The sequence below is a fragment of the Oryza sativa genome, chromosome 4 (genome assembly GCF_034140825.1).
Source record: "Oryza sativa Japonica Group chromosome 4, ASM3414082v1".
Classification (NCBI taxonomy): domain Eukaryota; kingdom Viridiplantae; phylum Streptophyta; class Magnoliopsida; order Poales; family Poaceae; genus Oryza; species Oryza sativa.
In genome coordinates, this window is record NC_089038.1 from 49806 (window position 1) to 66552 (window position 16747).

At 45.4% G+C, this 16747-nt stretch overlaps 1 protein-coding gene across 1 annotated transcript; it reads left to right on the forward strand.

Annotated features, from left to right (window-relative positions):
• The first annotated feature begins 9800 nt into the window (after window positions 1-9800).
• LOC4334883 (formin-like protein 18) lies at window positions 9801-14571 on the forward strand. Its single transcript, NM_001419041.1, has 4 exons — window positions 9801-10745; window positions 11434-12611; window positions 12828-13024; window positions 13104-14571. Exons 1-4 carry the CDS (start codon window positions 10581-10583, stop codon window positions 14282-14284), a joined length of 2721 nt encoding a protein of 906 aa, NP_001405970.1. The 5' UTR covers window positions 9801-10580; the 3' UTR covers window positions 14285-14571.
• Window positions 14572-16747: the final 2176 nt, after the last annotated feature.

The window sequence follows — 16747 nt, forward strand, 5'->3', positions numbered from 1 at the left end:
CATGAGGAGGAGACGGTGCAGGATCCTAAGGAGGAGATGGCGGAGCCGGAGGAGATGGTGCACGAGACGCCGCTTGTCACCCAGAGAGGATGATGTACCGCCTGTGCCATAGAATAATGGCATAGCTTGTGTCTCGTAGATGCGTCTCACCGTCTCCTCTAGGGTAATCCAGCTCGAGGTCCTCGTACGCGCCTTCGACCAACTCAACTACGACCTTCGAGTATCCTGCTGGAATCGGCCTGCAGTGGTAAGTACCTGAAGGGTCCGTTGGGATGGCCATGCCCGACGCCACCTTCATGTTGTGAGAGATTATTTATTAGTAATCAACATATATAAGCATCAACTAGCGGAATGGCTAAATCTAAAATATATAAACTACGAGCTTACCTTTATTGATAAGTTCTTGTAAGGAATATGCAGCTCACATGGTGTCATCAACGGGACAGGTCGATTCGTCCTGTGTTTGCATGGCATCCATGCTCTGTGATCCTACCTGCCCCGTTGAGGCGCAGCTGCTACGGTTTCTTGACGGGCTCACCATTGCAGGAGGAATGGTCGGCTGGGGATCATGGGACCGATGTGCGGCCATGCGTTCATCAACCTTCCTTGCCACCTCCTCTTGCATGCTGAGTTCGTAGCTCGATACCCGGAACTCTAGATCTGCAATCTTTGCCTCGGTATCTCTCTTGCTCCTCATCCGACTCCTGTACGTATGGATGTCCTCCTTGAAACCAATCTTCCAAGGAATCACCCCTTTCCCTCGTGTTCGTCCTGGATGCTCTGGAGTCTGTAGGGCGAGTGTCAGCTCGTCCCTATCTCTGTCTGGTCGGAACGTACCCTGAGAGGAGGCTTCCACTGCATCTGTTAGTCGTCGTGCAGCCTCTTGTATCTGATCGCCGAAGACCAGTGAGCCATCAGCTGGGTTGAGCGTTCCACCGTGAGCATAGTACCAGAACTTCGATCGTTCCGGCCAATTGGCGGTTGCTGGTTCGATACCCCTCTCAATCAAGCTAGCCTCCATCTCCTCCCACTTCGGCATCGCGACGCTATAGCCTCCTGACCCCAAGTGGTGATGGTACTTCTTCTTGGCGGCATTTTCTTTGTTTCTTTCCATCATCGCCTGCCCTTGTTCACCTGTCTTATATGCAACGAACTCATCCCAGTGATCCCTTAGCTTTGGGAATGTGTCGAAGTTCGGTGTCTGCCCCTTTAGGATATACTTCTGGTACAGATCTCCCTTGAAGCTCTCAAACTGTTCTGCTATTTTCTTTAGAGTCCACCTTTTCACTTTGTCCTCTGTACCCGCAGGAAGGGTGAATGTCTCGAGCATTGTGGTCCACAGCATCTCTTTCTCCGAATCTGGGACAAAGCTCTCATGATCTCCGCGTGCCCTTGTTCTTCGCCAGTACACCGTACTGACAGGCACGTTATCCAGCACAACCCAACCGCTGTGACGTACATAGTTCTTGGCGGCTTTGGCCGGGGCACTAGGACGTCCATCTTCTTCCACTTCCGTTATGATGTGCCGACCCTCAAGCTTCTTCGCTGCACCTCGTTGCCCGCGTGCCCTCTTCTGTCCAACGGAGGGTTGACTACCACTAGCCTCCTCCTCCTGGTTCCCCTCCACATCCCTTTCCACGTGCCCCTGCTGGTTCCCCTCCGCATCCCTCTCCACGTTCCCTTCCTCGTTCAAGTACTGGTTTGGATCCTCGTTCCCCTCTTCTTCATTCCAGTACTGGCTGCTTCCCTCCACGATTGTATCGTACAATATCTGTTCCTCATCGCGGTCAGCCATCTGTTGATACAAGAAACATCTGCTAAGTCACAAGACATTTATGTTTTAACAATCTAAGTCATGTATGCTAAGTGTAAATGTCGTACATTAGAACCCTACACAACCTTACGTGCTAAGTCTAATTACAAATCGTGATATAAGCTAAGTCTAGGTGACGTATATTATACAACCCTAGCTAGTAAATAATTATATACTAAGTCTAATTACAAATAAAATAATCTTATATTAAAACTCAAATAATATTACATGCTAAGACTAAAATAGTCATGTATATGCTAAGTGTTTCGTGCGTATATGCTAAGTCTAATTAAGACTACAATAGTCAATTGCTAGGAGTCGCACCAATTCCGTAGTCAATAATTACATACTAAGTCTAATTACAAATAAAGTAATCTTATATTAAAACTCAAATAATATTACATGCTAAGACTGAAAGAGTCATGTATGATAAGTGTAACTGTCGTATATGCTAAGTCTAATTAAGACTAAAATTGTCAATTGCTAGGAGTCGCACCAATTCCGTAGTCAATAATTATATAGTAAGTCTAATTACAAATAAAATAATCTTATATTAAAACTCAAATAATATTACATGCTAAGACTAAAATAGTCATGTATGCTAAGTGTTTCGTGCGTATATGCTAAGTCTAATTAAGACTACAATAGTCAATTGCTAGGAGTCGCACCAATTCCGTAGTCAATAATTACATACTAAGTCTAATTTGCAATAAAATAATCTTATATTAAAACTCAAATAATATTAGAACACTACACAATCTTATATGCTAAGTCTAATTACAAGTCTAATATTCTTAATTGCATTACAAATATAACAATCATTTATATTATTACGTCACTTGCCTACACGAATTCCTTCTAGGGCTAGCTCTTCCACTCCGGCTTGAGGGACGACTCGTCTTTTCTGCAAGATACAAAAAATATGTATTAGGATAAATGCCGTGTAACATATATATATTGCATTTCACGTTCACGTTCGTTCGCTCGTTCACGTTCCCTAGCTCGTTCACGTTCGTTCGCTCGTTCTCGTTCACGTTCTCGCGGCAACGTACGTTGACGTGTTCGTTCTCGCTCTCGTTCGTTCGATCGTTCTCGTTCTCGTTCACATTCTCGCGGCAACGTACGTTGACGTGTTCGTTCTCGTTCACGTGTTCGTTAACGGCGGTGTGGCGGCATCGGGCCGGTGCTTGGCGCGGCGGCGTGGTGGCGGCGGCGGCGGCGGCGTTGCGCGGCGGCGAAGGCGGTGGCGTGGCGTGGCGTGGCGGCGGCGGCGTTGCGCGCGCGGCGGCGAAGGCAGCGGCGTGGCGTGCCAGCGGCAGCGTGGCGCGGCGTCGGCGTGGCGCGGCGTCTCGTGGTGGGCGGTGCGACGGAGAGAGAGATCGAGATCGGAGATCGATGAAGATAGGGAGAGGCGGCGGGGGCTCTCACCCCAGAGATGCGGCGGCGGCGGAGGAGGCGGAGGCGGCGGCGAGGACGACGAGCTCGAGACGATGGCGAGATACGGTGGCGTCGGCGCGGGGATTTGCCCTAGGCAGTGGCGGCGAAGGAAAGAGGCCGAGAGAGATCGATCGGCCGAAAACGTTAAGTGTTGGTGGAGAAGACGAGGGCGCACCGGGAAAATATATATCCCCGGATCTTTACTCCCGGTTGATGAGAACAACCGGGACTAAAGATATCTTTAGTCCCAGTTGTTAAGAACAACCGGGAGTAAAGAAAAGATCTTTACTCCCAGTTGTTCTCAACAACCGGGACTAAAGATATCTTTAGTCCCGGTTGTTCTCATCAACCGGGAGTAAAGATTTTTTCCCGCTATTTCCAAATTCTTTTTAAACCCAGTTAGGGTTAAGAACCGGGACTAAAGATTATAGCACTGCATATTATTTTCGCTTACATATGTGTTTCTAAAATAGAAGTTAATGCATGAACATTATTTAAAGTACAAAGATTAATGACAATTACTTTGAAAAAATTATTTTTGTCAGTAATAAATTAAGTGGATAAATCGTAATAAGCAAATATATGACTTAAAATTAATAAAAATTCCAATAATCATATATACTTAGCATATGAATGATATTATTAAATTGGTAAAAACTCTAATTAAGATATGTATGTACATACTGCATGATTTAAAATTAATAAAAATTGTAATCATCATATATACTTAGCGTAGGAATTATATTAAATTAAATGTTAAAAACTCTAATTAACATATGTAAATGCCACATGCATGATTTAAACCTTTTAAAAATTCGAATAGTCATATATAAGTAGCATATCAAAGATAGTAAATTAAATTGTGAAAAACTCTAATTAACATCTGTAAATGCCACAAGAATGATTTAATACTTTTAAAAATTCTCTAGTCAATTATAATTAGCATATGAATGATAGTCAATTAAATGTAGCATATGAATGATAGTAAATTATGCCATACATCAATTGATTTATATGGATAATCAATACATCCAAAATAGTTTACATCGTGTACACAATAATTACGGCATTACATCGACGGTGACGGTTGACCGCACGTACTTTCTCCTCACTATTGTTCCCTCCTTGTGATCGCTGCGTGAGTAAGGAGTGTCTTCATTTGATAGGAGGATGCTAGGGTCAATCGTCACTGTGAAAGGGGGTTGTCCATCCAACTGATCATAATCCTCGTCAGTCTTTTCCTCAACTCCGACGATTTTTCTTTTGCCTGGGAGAACCACTTGACGCTTAGGCTCGTCAGGCCCTCTGCCCTTCTTTCCTTTGCTAGACATGTCCTTTACGAAAAAGACTTGCATTACATCATTGGCAAGGACAAAAGGTTTGTCCAAGTATCCAACCTTGTTAAGGTCAACAGTTGTCATACCACTGTCATCAATCATTACGCCTCCACCAGTCAACCTAACCCATTGGCACCGGAACAGAGGAACCTTGAGAGGACCATAGTCAAGTTCCCATATATCCTCGATGGCACCGTAATACGTGGCAGTTGTTCCATCGTGTCCCATGGCATCGACACGAACAGCGCTGTTTTGGTTCACGCTCTTCATGTCTTGGGCTCTCGTGTAGAATGTGTACCCATTGATCTCATATCCCTGGAATGTCGCGATCGACCCAGACGGTCCCCTCGCCAGGAAGGCAAGTTGTTGGTTGATCTCCGGCGTGCCCATGAGATGTTGTCGTAGCCACGTGGGGAAAGTATCAATGTGATGCCGTGTAATCCATGCATTGGACTTACCGATGTTCCTGGCGCGAACTACAGCCAAGTGCTCCTCGATGTAAGGAGCTACCAATGAAGAGTGTTGCAGAATAGTGAAATGGGCTTTACAGAATAAATTGTTGTCTACCATCATTATTGCTTTCCTTCCTAGAGTTCCCTTTCCCCGTAGTCTCCCTTCATGGCGTGATTCAGGTACCCCGATTGGGCGAAGGTCTTCGATAAATTCTACGCAAAATTCGATGACCTCCTCTGTTCCATAACCCTTGGCGATGCTTGCCTCTGGACGAGCACGGTTACGAACATACTTCTTCAGAACGCCCATGTACCTCTCGAAAGGAAACATGTTGTGTAGGTACAGAGGCCCGACAATACGGATCTCTTTCACAAGGTGACAAAGCAGATGCGTCATTATATTGAAAAATGAAGGTGGAAATATCAACTCAAAACTGACAAGACATTGCACCACTTCATTCTGAAGGGCTTCTAATCTATCCGGATCGATGACCTTCTGCGAAATTGCGTTCATGAATGCACATAGCTTTGTTATTGTTGCCCGGACATTGTCTGGAAGGATACCCCTTATTACAACTGGTAGCAGTTGTGTCATCAACACGTGACAGTCATGAGACTTTAGGTTTGTGAACTTCTTCTCCTTCATGCTTATTATTCGCTTGATATTCGTGGAGTATCCAGACAGTACCTTTATGCTCTCCAAGCATTCAAACATACTTTCCTTCTCTGCCTTGCTAAGAGTGTAGCTGGCTGGACTCAAGTAATGGCTTCCTTTCTCCTTTGGTTCCGGGTGAAGGTCGCCACGTTGTTCCATATGCTTCAGATCATTACGTGCTTCCAGTGTATCTTTCGACTTTCCGTATACACCTAGGAAGCCAAGAAGGTTTACGCAAAGGTTCTTAGTGAGGTGCATCACGTCGATTGCGTGGCGTACGTCCAAGAATTCCCAATATGGTAACTCCCAAAATATAGAGTTCTTTTTCCACATCGCCACGTAACCATCTTCGCTCTCTATAGGCTAGCTTCCAGGCCCCTTTCCGAACACTACTTTAAGATCTTTAACCATAGCAAACACTGTTTTCCCGCTGTGATGTTTAGGCTTCGTACGGTGGTCGGCCTTATGTTCGAAGTGCTTGCCTTTCTTCCGTACCGGGTGGTTTGCTGCAAGGAATCGACGATGACCCATGTATACAACCTTCCTACAGTGCTTAAGATACGTACTTTCTGTTTCATCCATACAGTGAGTGCAAGCCTTGTACCCCTTGTTGGACTGTCCGGATAGGTTGCTAAGTGCAGGCCAATCGTTGATGGTTACGAACAGCAGCGCTCGTAGGTTAAACTCCTCCTGTTTGTCCTCGTCCCACACGGGGACACCTTCCTTCTTCCACAACTGTTTAAGATCTTCGACCAGTGGTCTTAGGTACACATCGATGTCGTTACCAGGTTGCTTGGGGCCTTGAATAATAATCGGCATCATTATGTACTTCCTCTTCATGCATAGCCAGGGGGGGAGGTTGTAGATACACATCGTAACGGGCCAAGTGCTATGGCCGCTGCTCATCTCTCCAAAAGGATTCATGCCATCCGTACTCAAACCAAACCGTATGTTTCGTGCGTCCTTTCCAAATTCTTTAAATTTTCTGTCGATGTTTCGCCACTGCGAACCATCGGCGGGGTGTCTCAGCATCCCATCCTGTTGACGCTCTTTAGCGTGCCATCGCAACATTCTAGCATTCCCCTTGTTCCTGAACAAACGCCTTAGCCGTGGTATTATAGGGAAATACCACATCACCTTAGCAGGAATTCTCTTCTTTGTTAGCTGCCCGTCAACTTCTCCTGGATCGTCTCGTCTAATCTTGTATCGTAGTGCTTTGCAAACAGGGTATGCTTCTAGGTTCTCATACTCCTCACCGCGATATAGGATACAATCGTTCGGACATGCGTGAATCTTATGAACTTCCTGTCCTAACGGGCAGACTATCTTCTTAGCCTCGTACGTTGTCTCGGGCACTTTGTTTCCCCCGGAAGAATGTTCTTGACGAGTTTCAATAAATCGCCAAATGCCTTGTCACTAACCCCATTTTTTGCCTTCCATTGCAAGAACTCCAGAGTGGTATCCAACTTTTTGTGCCCCTGCTCGCAACCTGGGTACAACGAAGTTCTGTGATCCTCCAACATCTTGTCCAATTTATGGGCCTCTTTTCACTTTCGCAGTCCTCCCTAGCGTCCCGCAACATCTGACCAAAATCATCCACAACGTCGTTACCATCAGCAGCTATTTCCTCCTCGTCCGTTTGATTTTCTTCAAATCCAACATACTGAGCAAAGTCCGGAATATTGTCGTCTTCCACTTCATCTTCTTCCATTTCAACACCTTGCTCTCCGTGGGATGTCCAACAATTATAGCTTGGCATGAACCCCGACTCAAACAAGTGGAAATGAATAGTCCTGGATGCAGAATACTCCTTCTGATTATTACACTTATTGCAGGGACAACAAATAAAACCCCTTTGCCTGCTAGCTTCGGCCACTCTCAAAAAATAGTGCACGCCGTCAATAAACTCTTTGGACCGCCGGTCAGCGTACATCCATTGCCTATCCATCTACATGAGTCAAAAAAAACCGTACACAAATAATTATTCTTACAATAATGACAGTCATACAATAATTATAAGATATCTTTATTCATACAAAAATCATAAAATATTACACCAAATAATTCTTAAAAACTATTTGTAAAGTTTTAAACTAATTTTAATGTGTTTTACTTCTTTTAATTTTCATTTTAGTTTGTTTTCTATTATTTAAGATTAACTTTCACTAGAGTTTTCCTTCTCAACTATTTTATAAAACCTTGTTTAGCAAATGAACTAAATTTCTATATATTCTTTCTTCCCCACACACATTTTCTCTCTCATCAACTTACAACTAAATTTTGAAGACAAAAAAAGTGTGCAAAACATAGGTGCAAATGTAGTATGACAAAAAAAAACATTGGAGGATGAAGTTGCAAACCTTTTAGGCACCTCCGATTTGTATGTAATCACCAAAATAAATTCAATAGAAATTTTGGCATGACCTCCCCTCTATTTTGAAGAAATTTTGAAGCTTGCTCGGGCAGCTGGAGGAGGAAGAAGACATATATATAGGGGTGGGACTTTAGTCCCGGTTGGTAAAGATCACTAGGATCTTTAGCCCCGGTTGGTAATACCAACCGGGACTAAAGTTACGATCTTTAGTCCCGGTTGGTACCAACCGGGACTAAAGATCCCGGGGGGGGGGGGGGCCAGACATGCCCTGACAGCATTCGAACCGGGACTAAAGATGATCTTTAGTCCCGGTTGGTGTTACCAACAGGGACTAAAGATCAAATATGCCCGTTACCCTTTTGAACCGGGACTAAAGATCATCTTTAGCCTCGGTTTTTATTGCATCCGGGACTATTGTGGAAATCGGCCGACCGATGAAAGATGGTTTCTCCACCAGTGTAACCCTAGATTAGGGTTTGTGGGTCATGGAGATGGCTCCAGGAGATGCCGCCTACCCCCTCTTATATAGGATGAGGGGGAGGGTTACAAGGAAAGTATCTAGTTTGTTGCAACTAAATCTCCCTATTCTATCTATCAAAGATATGTGTGATTCTCGAGATTTATATTTTATCCCGAGAATCTTTCCTTCTTGGATTACAAGTAAGATGCACAGGCCTAGAGTACTTGGCCCACCCCGTGCTATGTGGCACAAAAGCCCGACAAGAGGTACCCGAGTACCGTGTACCCCACAACAACCAAGAGAATAAAGACCAAGATTTTGCAACAAAAACGAGCACATGACAATTTTCACAAACTTTTGATAAAAAGGGTTTTTGAATTAGGGGGGAATGTTTGAACTTTATTCCTGGTATCAAGACCAACTTCTACTCAAGAAGAGTACTCAAAACATAGAAGTTCAATTTTAATTTACATATTTTATTATTTGTGTTTGGCTATTGGTTATCCAACCACTCCTCAAGCAATGTTACGAGAATCCATGATATTGAGCTCACAAAACCTCTTCTCATCTAATGACTTGGTGAATATATTGGCCAATTGGCTTTCGGTTCTCCCATGGGAGAGGACAATATCTCCGTTGGTCTTATGATCTCTAAAGATGTAGTGGCGAATGTTAATATGTTTGATTCTTGAGTGTTGGACATGGTCGTTTGCAATTTTAATGGCACTCATTGTCATATTGGAGTGGAATCTTGAAAAAATGTATAGCCAAAGTTTTGCAGGGTTTGTTTCCTTTAAAAGAGTTTAGCACAACATGATCTATCGGCTATGTATTTGGCTTTGGCGGTGGATAAGGCAATGGAATTTTGCTTCTAGGAGGACTAAAAAACAAGGAACTGCCCAAGAAATTGACTTGACCCAATAATGCTTTTGTGGTCAACCTTACAACCGACATAGTTGGAGTCAGAGATAGAGGCATGATTAGGCACAACCCTTAGGATATCACAAGCCAAGATTAGGAGTATGAACAAAATACTGAAGGATTCTCTTAACGGCAATCAAATGACATTCCTTAAGTATCGTTTGAAAGCAAGCACACATGCACACACTAAGCATGATATCAGGTCTAGATACACAAAAGGTAAAATGAGGATCCAATCATGGAGCGGTATACCTTTTGATCCACACTTTTGTCATTTTTCATCAAGGTCAAGATGTCCATTGGTAGACATAGGGGTCTTGATGGGTTTTGCATCCTTGTCCCAAACTTCTTGAGAATATCCTTCAAATACTTTGGTTTGAGAGGCAGATTAAGAGTAGGCTGATGTGGCCCTATTGGGCATGACGCTTTTTTCATGGTGGCTCTGCTCCTAGTATTGAGGGGGACCTCCTCTTTCCTTTGTACATAGGCCATGCACATTTCCCAAAAATAGATGGCGATACACCTGTTGGTCTAAGGCATCCTCCCTCCCACTCTCCTTTCACACATAAACCACTTGAGCAATTTCTAAAAATAGATATGTAGGTACCAGAGCAATGATCAAAAAACTAGGGCAGTAAAAAAATTGATCACGTACTCTTCCTCATTCTTTTAGCTGGATTGGCGTTTTGATTTGATGCTGTTGATAGTTGGATTTGTTTTTCTTCTGTTTAATTTTTGAAGTCGTTTGAGCTGACCATATATATCAGTTTCTGTTATTTCTACTACCTGTGTTCGATCAAATAGTGGGATCAGCTAGCGATGGTGCAGAGAAAATCTCTCATTTTGTTTTCTTGTGATACCTCCCCGTTTCCCCGATTACTCTTTCTGTTCATTCTCAACATTCCAGCGTAAACCAATCTACATGGGACATGAAGAGGCAGCGTCAGATCGATTCAAGCAACACTTTGGCCAAAAGATCGATTTGCCTCAAGATACACCGCTGAAACTTGAACAATTCTGATCAATTATCAGCGTTGGCAAAGAGGAGGTGATCGAACAATGCAAGCTGATCTATGAGCAACAGTCGGAAAGATTGGAAATCATATATATTCATCATATATATAGGCCACGATGAGTAAGCTGAGATGGTTGATCATGGCCTTCTTGGTTTGTTTGCTACTCCTCACACCCAAAGACTTGGAGGGTTTGCAGCTCGTTGGAGCCATCAGGAATCACCTATTCTGGTCAACATCTTCACCGCTGCATCATCTGCCTGATCTATTGGAAGAAGAATCGGTAAGAACCAATAATTAATATATATAATGCATATATACCTTTTCATTTTGTTGCAATTAGATCGTATTCCTCTTGTTGTTGTCTGGTTGAATTTTAATTTTGACTTTTAGTTAGCCACAGAATTATCAACATGCATGCATGTATATATAGAATCAATGATTTCAAAGAGTTCTGAACTTATGTAAATAATCGATGGTTATTTGCATATATACTAGGATATATACTCTCTCATTTAATAGGAAATTAAAGATATATATATATATATATATATATATATATATATATATATAAACGGTGTAATCTGGCTACATGCACGCGAACCAAGCAAAAGGGAAAATTCTAATTTAAATTTTTTATCACATATATGGAAATGTAGTAGCACTTAAATATATATAACAAAGTAGCTGGCCAAATTAATATAAATGAATTAAAGTATATAGCACCACTTTGATAACTTTTTTTTTGAGAAACCACTCTGATAACTAGCTAGCTTATGGAGCAGGAAAAGGTACGATATATGTAAACAAAGCCTTTTACCAGTCATTTTCTGAAAACTTATAAATTAGCATAATATATGTACTCATATATTTAATTTTATCACTTCACTAGCTATATATGCCTATATATATGGATATATGTGTTGTTTAGTTAATTATGATATGATGCATCATTATTGCACGTATGGCAGGTACAGGTGAATGAGATGGAGTTATGGGGGGATGATGATGGTAGGAGGAGGATGATGGGTGAAGAAGTTAGAAGACAGGCGGGGGCGGGCAGGATGAGTGAAGTGAAGATGGGCGGTGATCGACCGTTGGTGGCGGTTATAAAGAAGGAGAAACATGGAGCGAAAAAGAAGAAGGATGATGACAGTAGTGGTATGGTGGTGGTTGGATTGTCAGCGGCGTGCGTAGCATTGGTTACCCTGGTTGGCATCTGCTTTTGCGCATGTCGTGACTCAGAGTCTTCGTCGTCGCCGTACGATCTACGGGATGAGAAGCCGCTGCTGAGCCTGAACCTGAGCGACGGTCCGTCTCGGAAGTCGTGCGCCACCACGATCGACGTGAGCAGGCTGGGAGCGTTGACGGCGGAGTGCGAGCAGCACTTGCATGGTGGCGCTGGTGCTGGTGATCACAACACCACAAACTATAATTTAAGGAAGCCAGCTGGTGTAGGATCCATGTCGATGAACAAGGTGTCGATGCAATCGCAGGCCATGCGGATGAGCTCGCACGAGATAACCACCATCGCCGGAGCTGGACGCGTCGAGAATAAGGTGTCAACGATAGCACCTTCTGCTGCTGCTGCTGCTGTTGCTTCTGCAGGAGGAGGGCAGGTACCTGCAGCGCCGCCACCACCTGCAGGTCCTCCGCCTCCGGCTCCTCCTCCTCTTCCTCCTTCTCACCATCATCATCACGGCCATCATCCACCACCACCTCATCCACTTCCTCCTGGCGCTGGCGCTGGCGCTGGCACTGGCGCTCCTCCTCCTCCGCCTGCTCATCCCGCTGCTCCTGCTCCTCCTCCTCCTGCTCCATCACCATCAGCAGCTGGGGCTGGTTCTGGGCCACCGCCTCCACCTCCTCCCGCTGCTCCTGCTGCTCCGAGGCCTCCTGGTCCTGGTCCTGGTCCTCCACCGCCACCGGGAGCTGCTGGCAGAGGAGGTGGCGGACCTCCACCGCCGGCGCTGCCTGGTGGTCCGAGAGCACGTGGTCCCCCGCCATTCAAGAAGTCGCCGGGGGCGGCTGCGGCAGCTGCACAAGCGGACCCAAACAAGGCGAAGCTTAAGCCCTTCTTCTGGGACAAAGTTACTGCCAATCCAAACCAAGCCATGGTGTGGGATCAGATCAAAGCGGGATCATTTCAGTAAGCTAGCATATATTAATTACTTTCGTCGGTCGGTCGGTCTTCTCAATATATATATATATATATATATATATATATATATATATATATATATATATATATATATATATATATATATATATATATATATATATATATATATATATATATATATATATATATATATATATTATACTAGTAATTAATTAATCTAACTGTACGTATATATACTTATAGGTTTAACGAGGAGATGATCGAGAGCTTGTTTGGGGCTCAGTCCACTGAGAAGAAGAGCACCGATGCGAAGAAGGAGTCCGGCAAGGAAGCGACGCAGTTCGTTAGGATCCTGGACCCCAAGAAGGCTCAGAATCTGGCAATATCACTCAAGGCACTCAGCGTTTCAGCCGAACAAGTGCGTGCTGCAGTGATGGAAGGTACGCACTAGTTTTTGGTGGATTGAATTTGAATTTGAACTTGAACTTGAACATACATACATATATGCAATTAATGCAGGGCACGATCTGCCTCCGGATCTGATCCAGACTCTGGTGCGGTGGAGCCCCACGAGCGACGAGGAGCTGCGTCTGCGTCTCTACGCCGGGGAGCCCGCGCAGCTGGGCCCCGCCGAGCAGTTCATGCGCGCCATCATCGACGTCCCCTACCTCTACCAGCGCCTGGACGCTCTCCTCTTCATGGCCGCTCTCCCGGAGGAGGCCGCCGCCGTGGAGCAGTCCTTCGCCACCCTGGAGGTCGCGTGCGAGGAGCTCCGCGGCAGCCGCCTCTTCAAGAAGCTTCTGGAGGCCGTGCTCAAGACCGGGAACCGCATGAACGACGGCACCTTCCGCGGGGGCGCCCAGGCCTTCAAGCTGGACACCCTCCTCAAGCTGGCGGACGTCAAGGGCGTGGACGGCAAGACGACGCTGCTCCACTTCGTGGTGCAGGAGATCATCCGGTCCGAGGGCGTCCGCGCCGCCAGGGCAGCAAGCGGCGGCGGCGGGGGGAGCAGCATCAGCTCCATCTCCTCCTCGGACGACCTGATCCTCCTCCAGAGCCAGAGCAGCATCGGCAGCAACAGCGGCAGAAGCAGCGTGGACGCATCGTCGTTGGAGCAGGAGCAGGACGAGACGGAGCGGTACAGGCAGCTGGGGCTGGGCGTGGTGTCCAGCCTGGGCGACGACCTGCAGAACGTGCGCAAGGCGGCGAGCTTCGACGCGGACGCGCTGACCATCACGGTGGCCAGCCTGGGGCACCGGCTGGTTAAGGCCAACGAGTTCCTGAGCACGGGCATGCGCAGCCTGGAGGAGGACAGCGGCTTCCAACGCCGGCTGGCCTCCTTCGTGCAGCAGTCGCAGGAGCAGGTGACCCGGCTGCTGGAGGATGAGAAGAGGCTGCGCTCCCTGGTGCGCGCCACCGTCGACTACTTCCACGGCAGCACCGGCAAGGACGAAGGCCTACGCCTCTTCGTCGTCGTGCGCGACTTCCTCGGCATTCTCGACAAGGTGTGCAGGGAGGTGAAGGAGCAGGCGGCCGCCAACGCCAAGGCCAAGAAGCAGCAGCAGCCCACGCCGGCGCCAAGGAGCAGGCAATCCTCCCAGTCGTCCTTCCGCGACCCACGCCAGCAGATCCAAGATCGGAGGGCCGCCGCGCTCAGCCGAAACAATAGCAGCTCCAGCTCCTCTGATTCCGATGACTAGTTTGTTACTACTCTATTAGCTAGCTAGCTAGCTATATATATTCGGCCGGCCTATCTTTCCTGGTATATACGATCGAGTATCTCATTCTCTTTATTATATGGATCATGCGGTGCATGCATGGTAGCTAGCTAGGCTCTCTCCCTCTCTCTCTGTACTGTTGCATGCATGCAATTCTCGTCCTCTCATAGATTAAGTCCGGCTCTGTTTAGATCCAGGGTGCCTGTCACATATACACATTTGAATTAAACATCATCTAATAATAAAACTAATTACGGTATTCGTTAGTAAACCGCGAGACGAATTTATTAAGCCTAATTAATCCATCATTAGCAAATATTTACTGTAGCACCACATTGTCAAATCATGACGCAATTAGGCTTAAAAGATTTGTTTTGTAATTTACACGCAATCTCTGTAATTAGTTATTTTTTTCGTTTATATTTAATACTCTATGCATGTGTCCAAACATTCAATATGACAGAGTGTAAAATTTCGCTAGGGGATCTAAACAAGCCCTCACTATCCTTCCTTTGCATATTGCCGGATTGCCACATGCACTGGCTGTCTCATCAATTGAACTAGATGATACCCCGCGCGTTGCGGCAGTATATTTGGGAAACAATGTGTCGACGTTTGAGGTCACAACTAGGGTATTTGGATGGTATGTAGATCTTCGGTACCAGGGTATATGCAAGATTGAGGTAAAAGAGATAGAGACAGGGATTTTTATATAGGTTCGGGCCCCTTATTGATAGGTAATAGCCCTACTCCTATTGGCCGAAGTCGGTGTTGCTCTTATTCATCATAATGATTAGTACAATAATTGGGATAACCCATCTAGCTAATGTCATCCATGTGGAGATTATGGGTACCCCATACCCACACGGCATGGTTATCCGACTAGTCATAAGAATAGCTTATATCTATAGAATATGTAACAAATCATGACTTAGGTATTACGTTTCCTTTTATATTATGGAGCGGCCTAAAGTCCTGATTTGATAATATTGTAAAATAGATTTAGGAAACCGATGCCGTATTGATTAAGGTTTCTATCTTGTAATCCTGCCCCCATCCTATATAAGGTGAGCAGGAGGCCCTCTAGGGGGCATGAGTACATATGATTGAGAGGGCCTGAACCTGTCTAAATCCTTTGTCTCCGCATCCATCCACTTTTAGGTCTCGTGCGCTACCCCATTTTATTATTGCCGAATTCATGTTTCGACAGTTGGCGCGCCAGGTAGGGATTGTGTCGAATTACCCGTTGAAAAGTGCGATGGAATCAACTTCAGAAGAAACGCCAAGATCAATCTTATTGATTTCAGTGGCTCTAATCTTCAATCGGGTTTGTCGTTCCAATCTTATTTTTATTAGATTGATTTTTTAATCTACTGTTATTTTTATTATTTTCACGTTCTGGCTGAAATTGAGACACAGCCATCGCCTCGCCTACTTTGGCGCCTAGCCGTGTCCGAGTGCTCCTTTCCTTGCAGATGGAGATGCCGCAGGTTCGGCATAGGAACACCCGACGACCAGGAGCAAATTCGTGCATTTGTTGATTTACGAATCAAACAGGCACATGCCCACTGGAACGTTCATGGCGGCATGCATGCAAGCTATGGAGAAGATGCACAATTTACCTAATAATGCTATGCATAGAGATCGTAAAGCATATGTTTGAATATATCAATGCTTTTCCTGGCAAGCTGGCTGACACCTACTTCTTCTACAAATCGATCTACATGCAAACATACATGCATCGATTAACATCCATAATCATCTATACTTTTTTATTTGTTTATGCTACTAATCTCTATTTGATATGTGGTTTATTATTTTGCATGCACCCCCGGTCGAACGTGTCCGATCCCCATCACAAGAAGCTTCTGACGGGGATTTGATCTAGACTCGGACCTGCGATCTGTACGAGCGCATATACAGAGCGCATGGCAGGACCTGTCGGGTGATGTGTGGATGTGTACGTCTAGCGTTCATGCCACTAGAGATTAGTTGGCTAATTAAGCAATATATGCAAGCCATGTATATGCATTGATATATGCAAACATACATGCACAAGCTTCTTTATACCTATATTTTTTTATGTGGTACTAAGCAGATGTTCTGTTCATTGATTTATTTTGTTCATTGATTTATTTTGTATGTACCCGTGTCGGCTACCTTTGCTGTTGCCGACTAACATCTTCACCGACCGGCCACCTCGTCTGCTACCGATTGGTGCCCTCGCCTGCACGGCTGGCCTATTATGCCGCCGATGTTGGGTGTCTACGACTTCACCGCCGGCTGGCCTTCGCCGCCGCCGACTGCTGTCCTCGCCTATACGGTTAGTTGGTTACACCACAATTCACGGGCGTCCACGTCTTCACCGACCGGCTGGCCTTCGCCGCCGCCGACTGGTGTTTCCGCCTGCATTGCTGGCCTATTATGCCGCCGCTGTTGGGCATC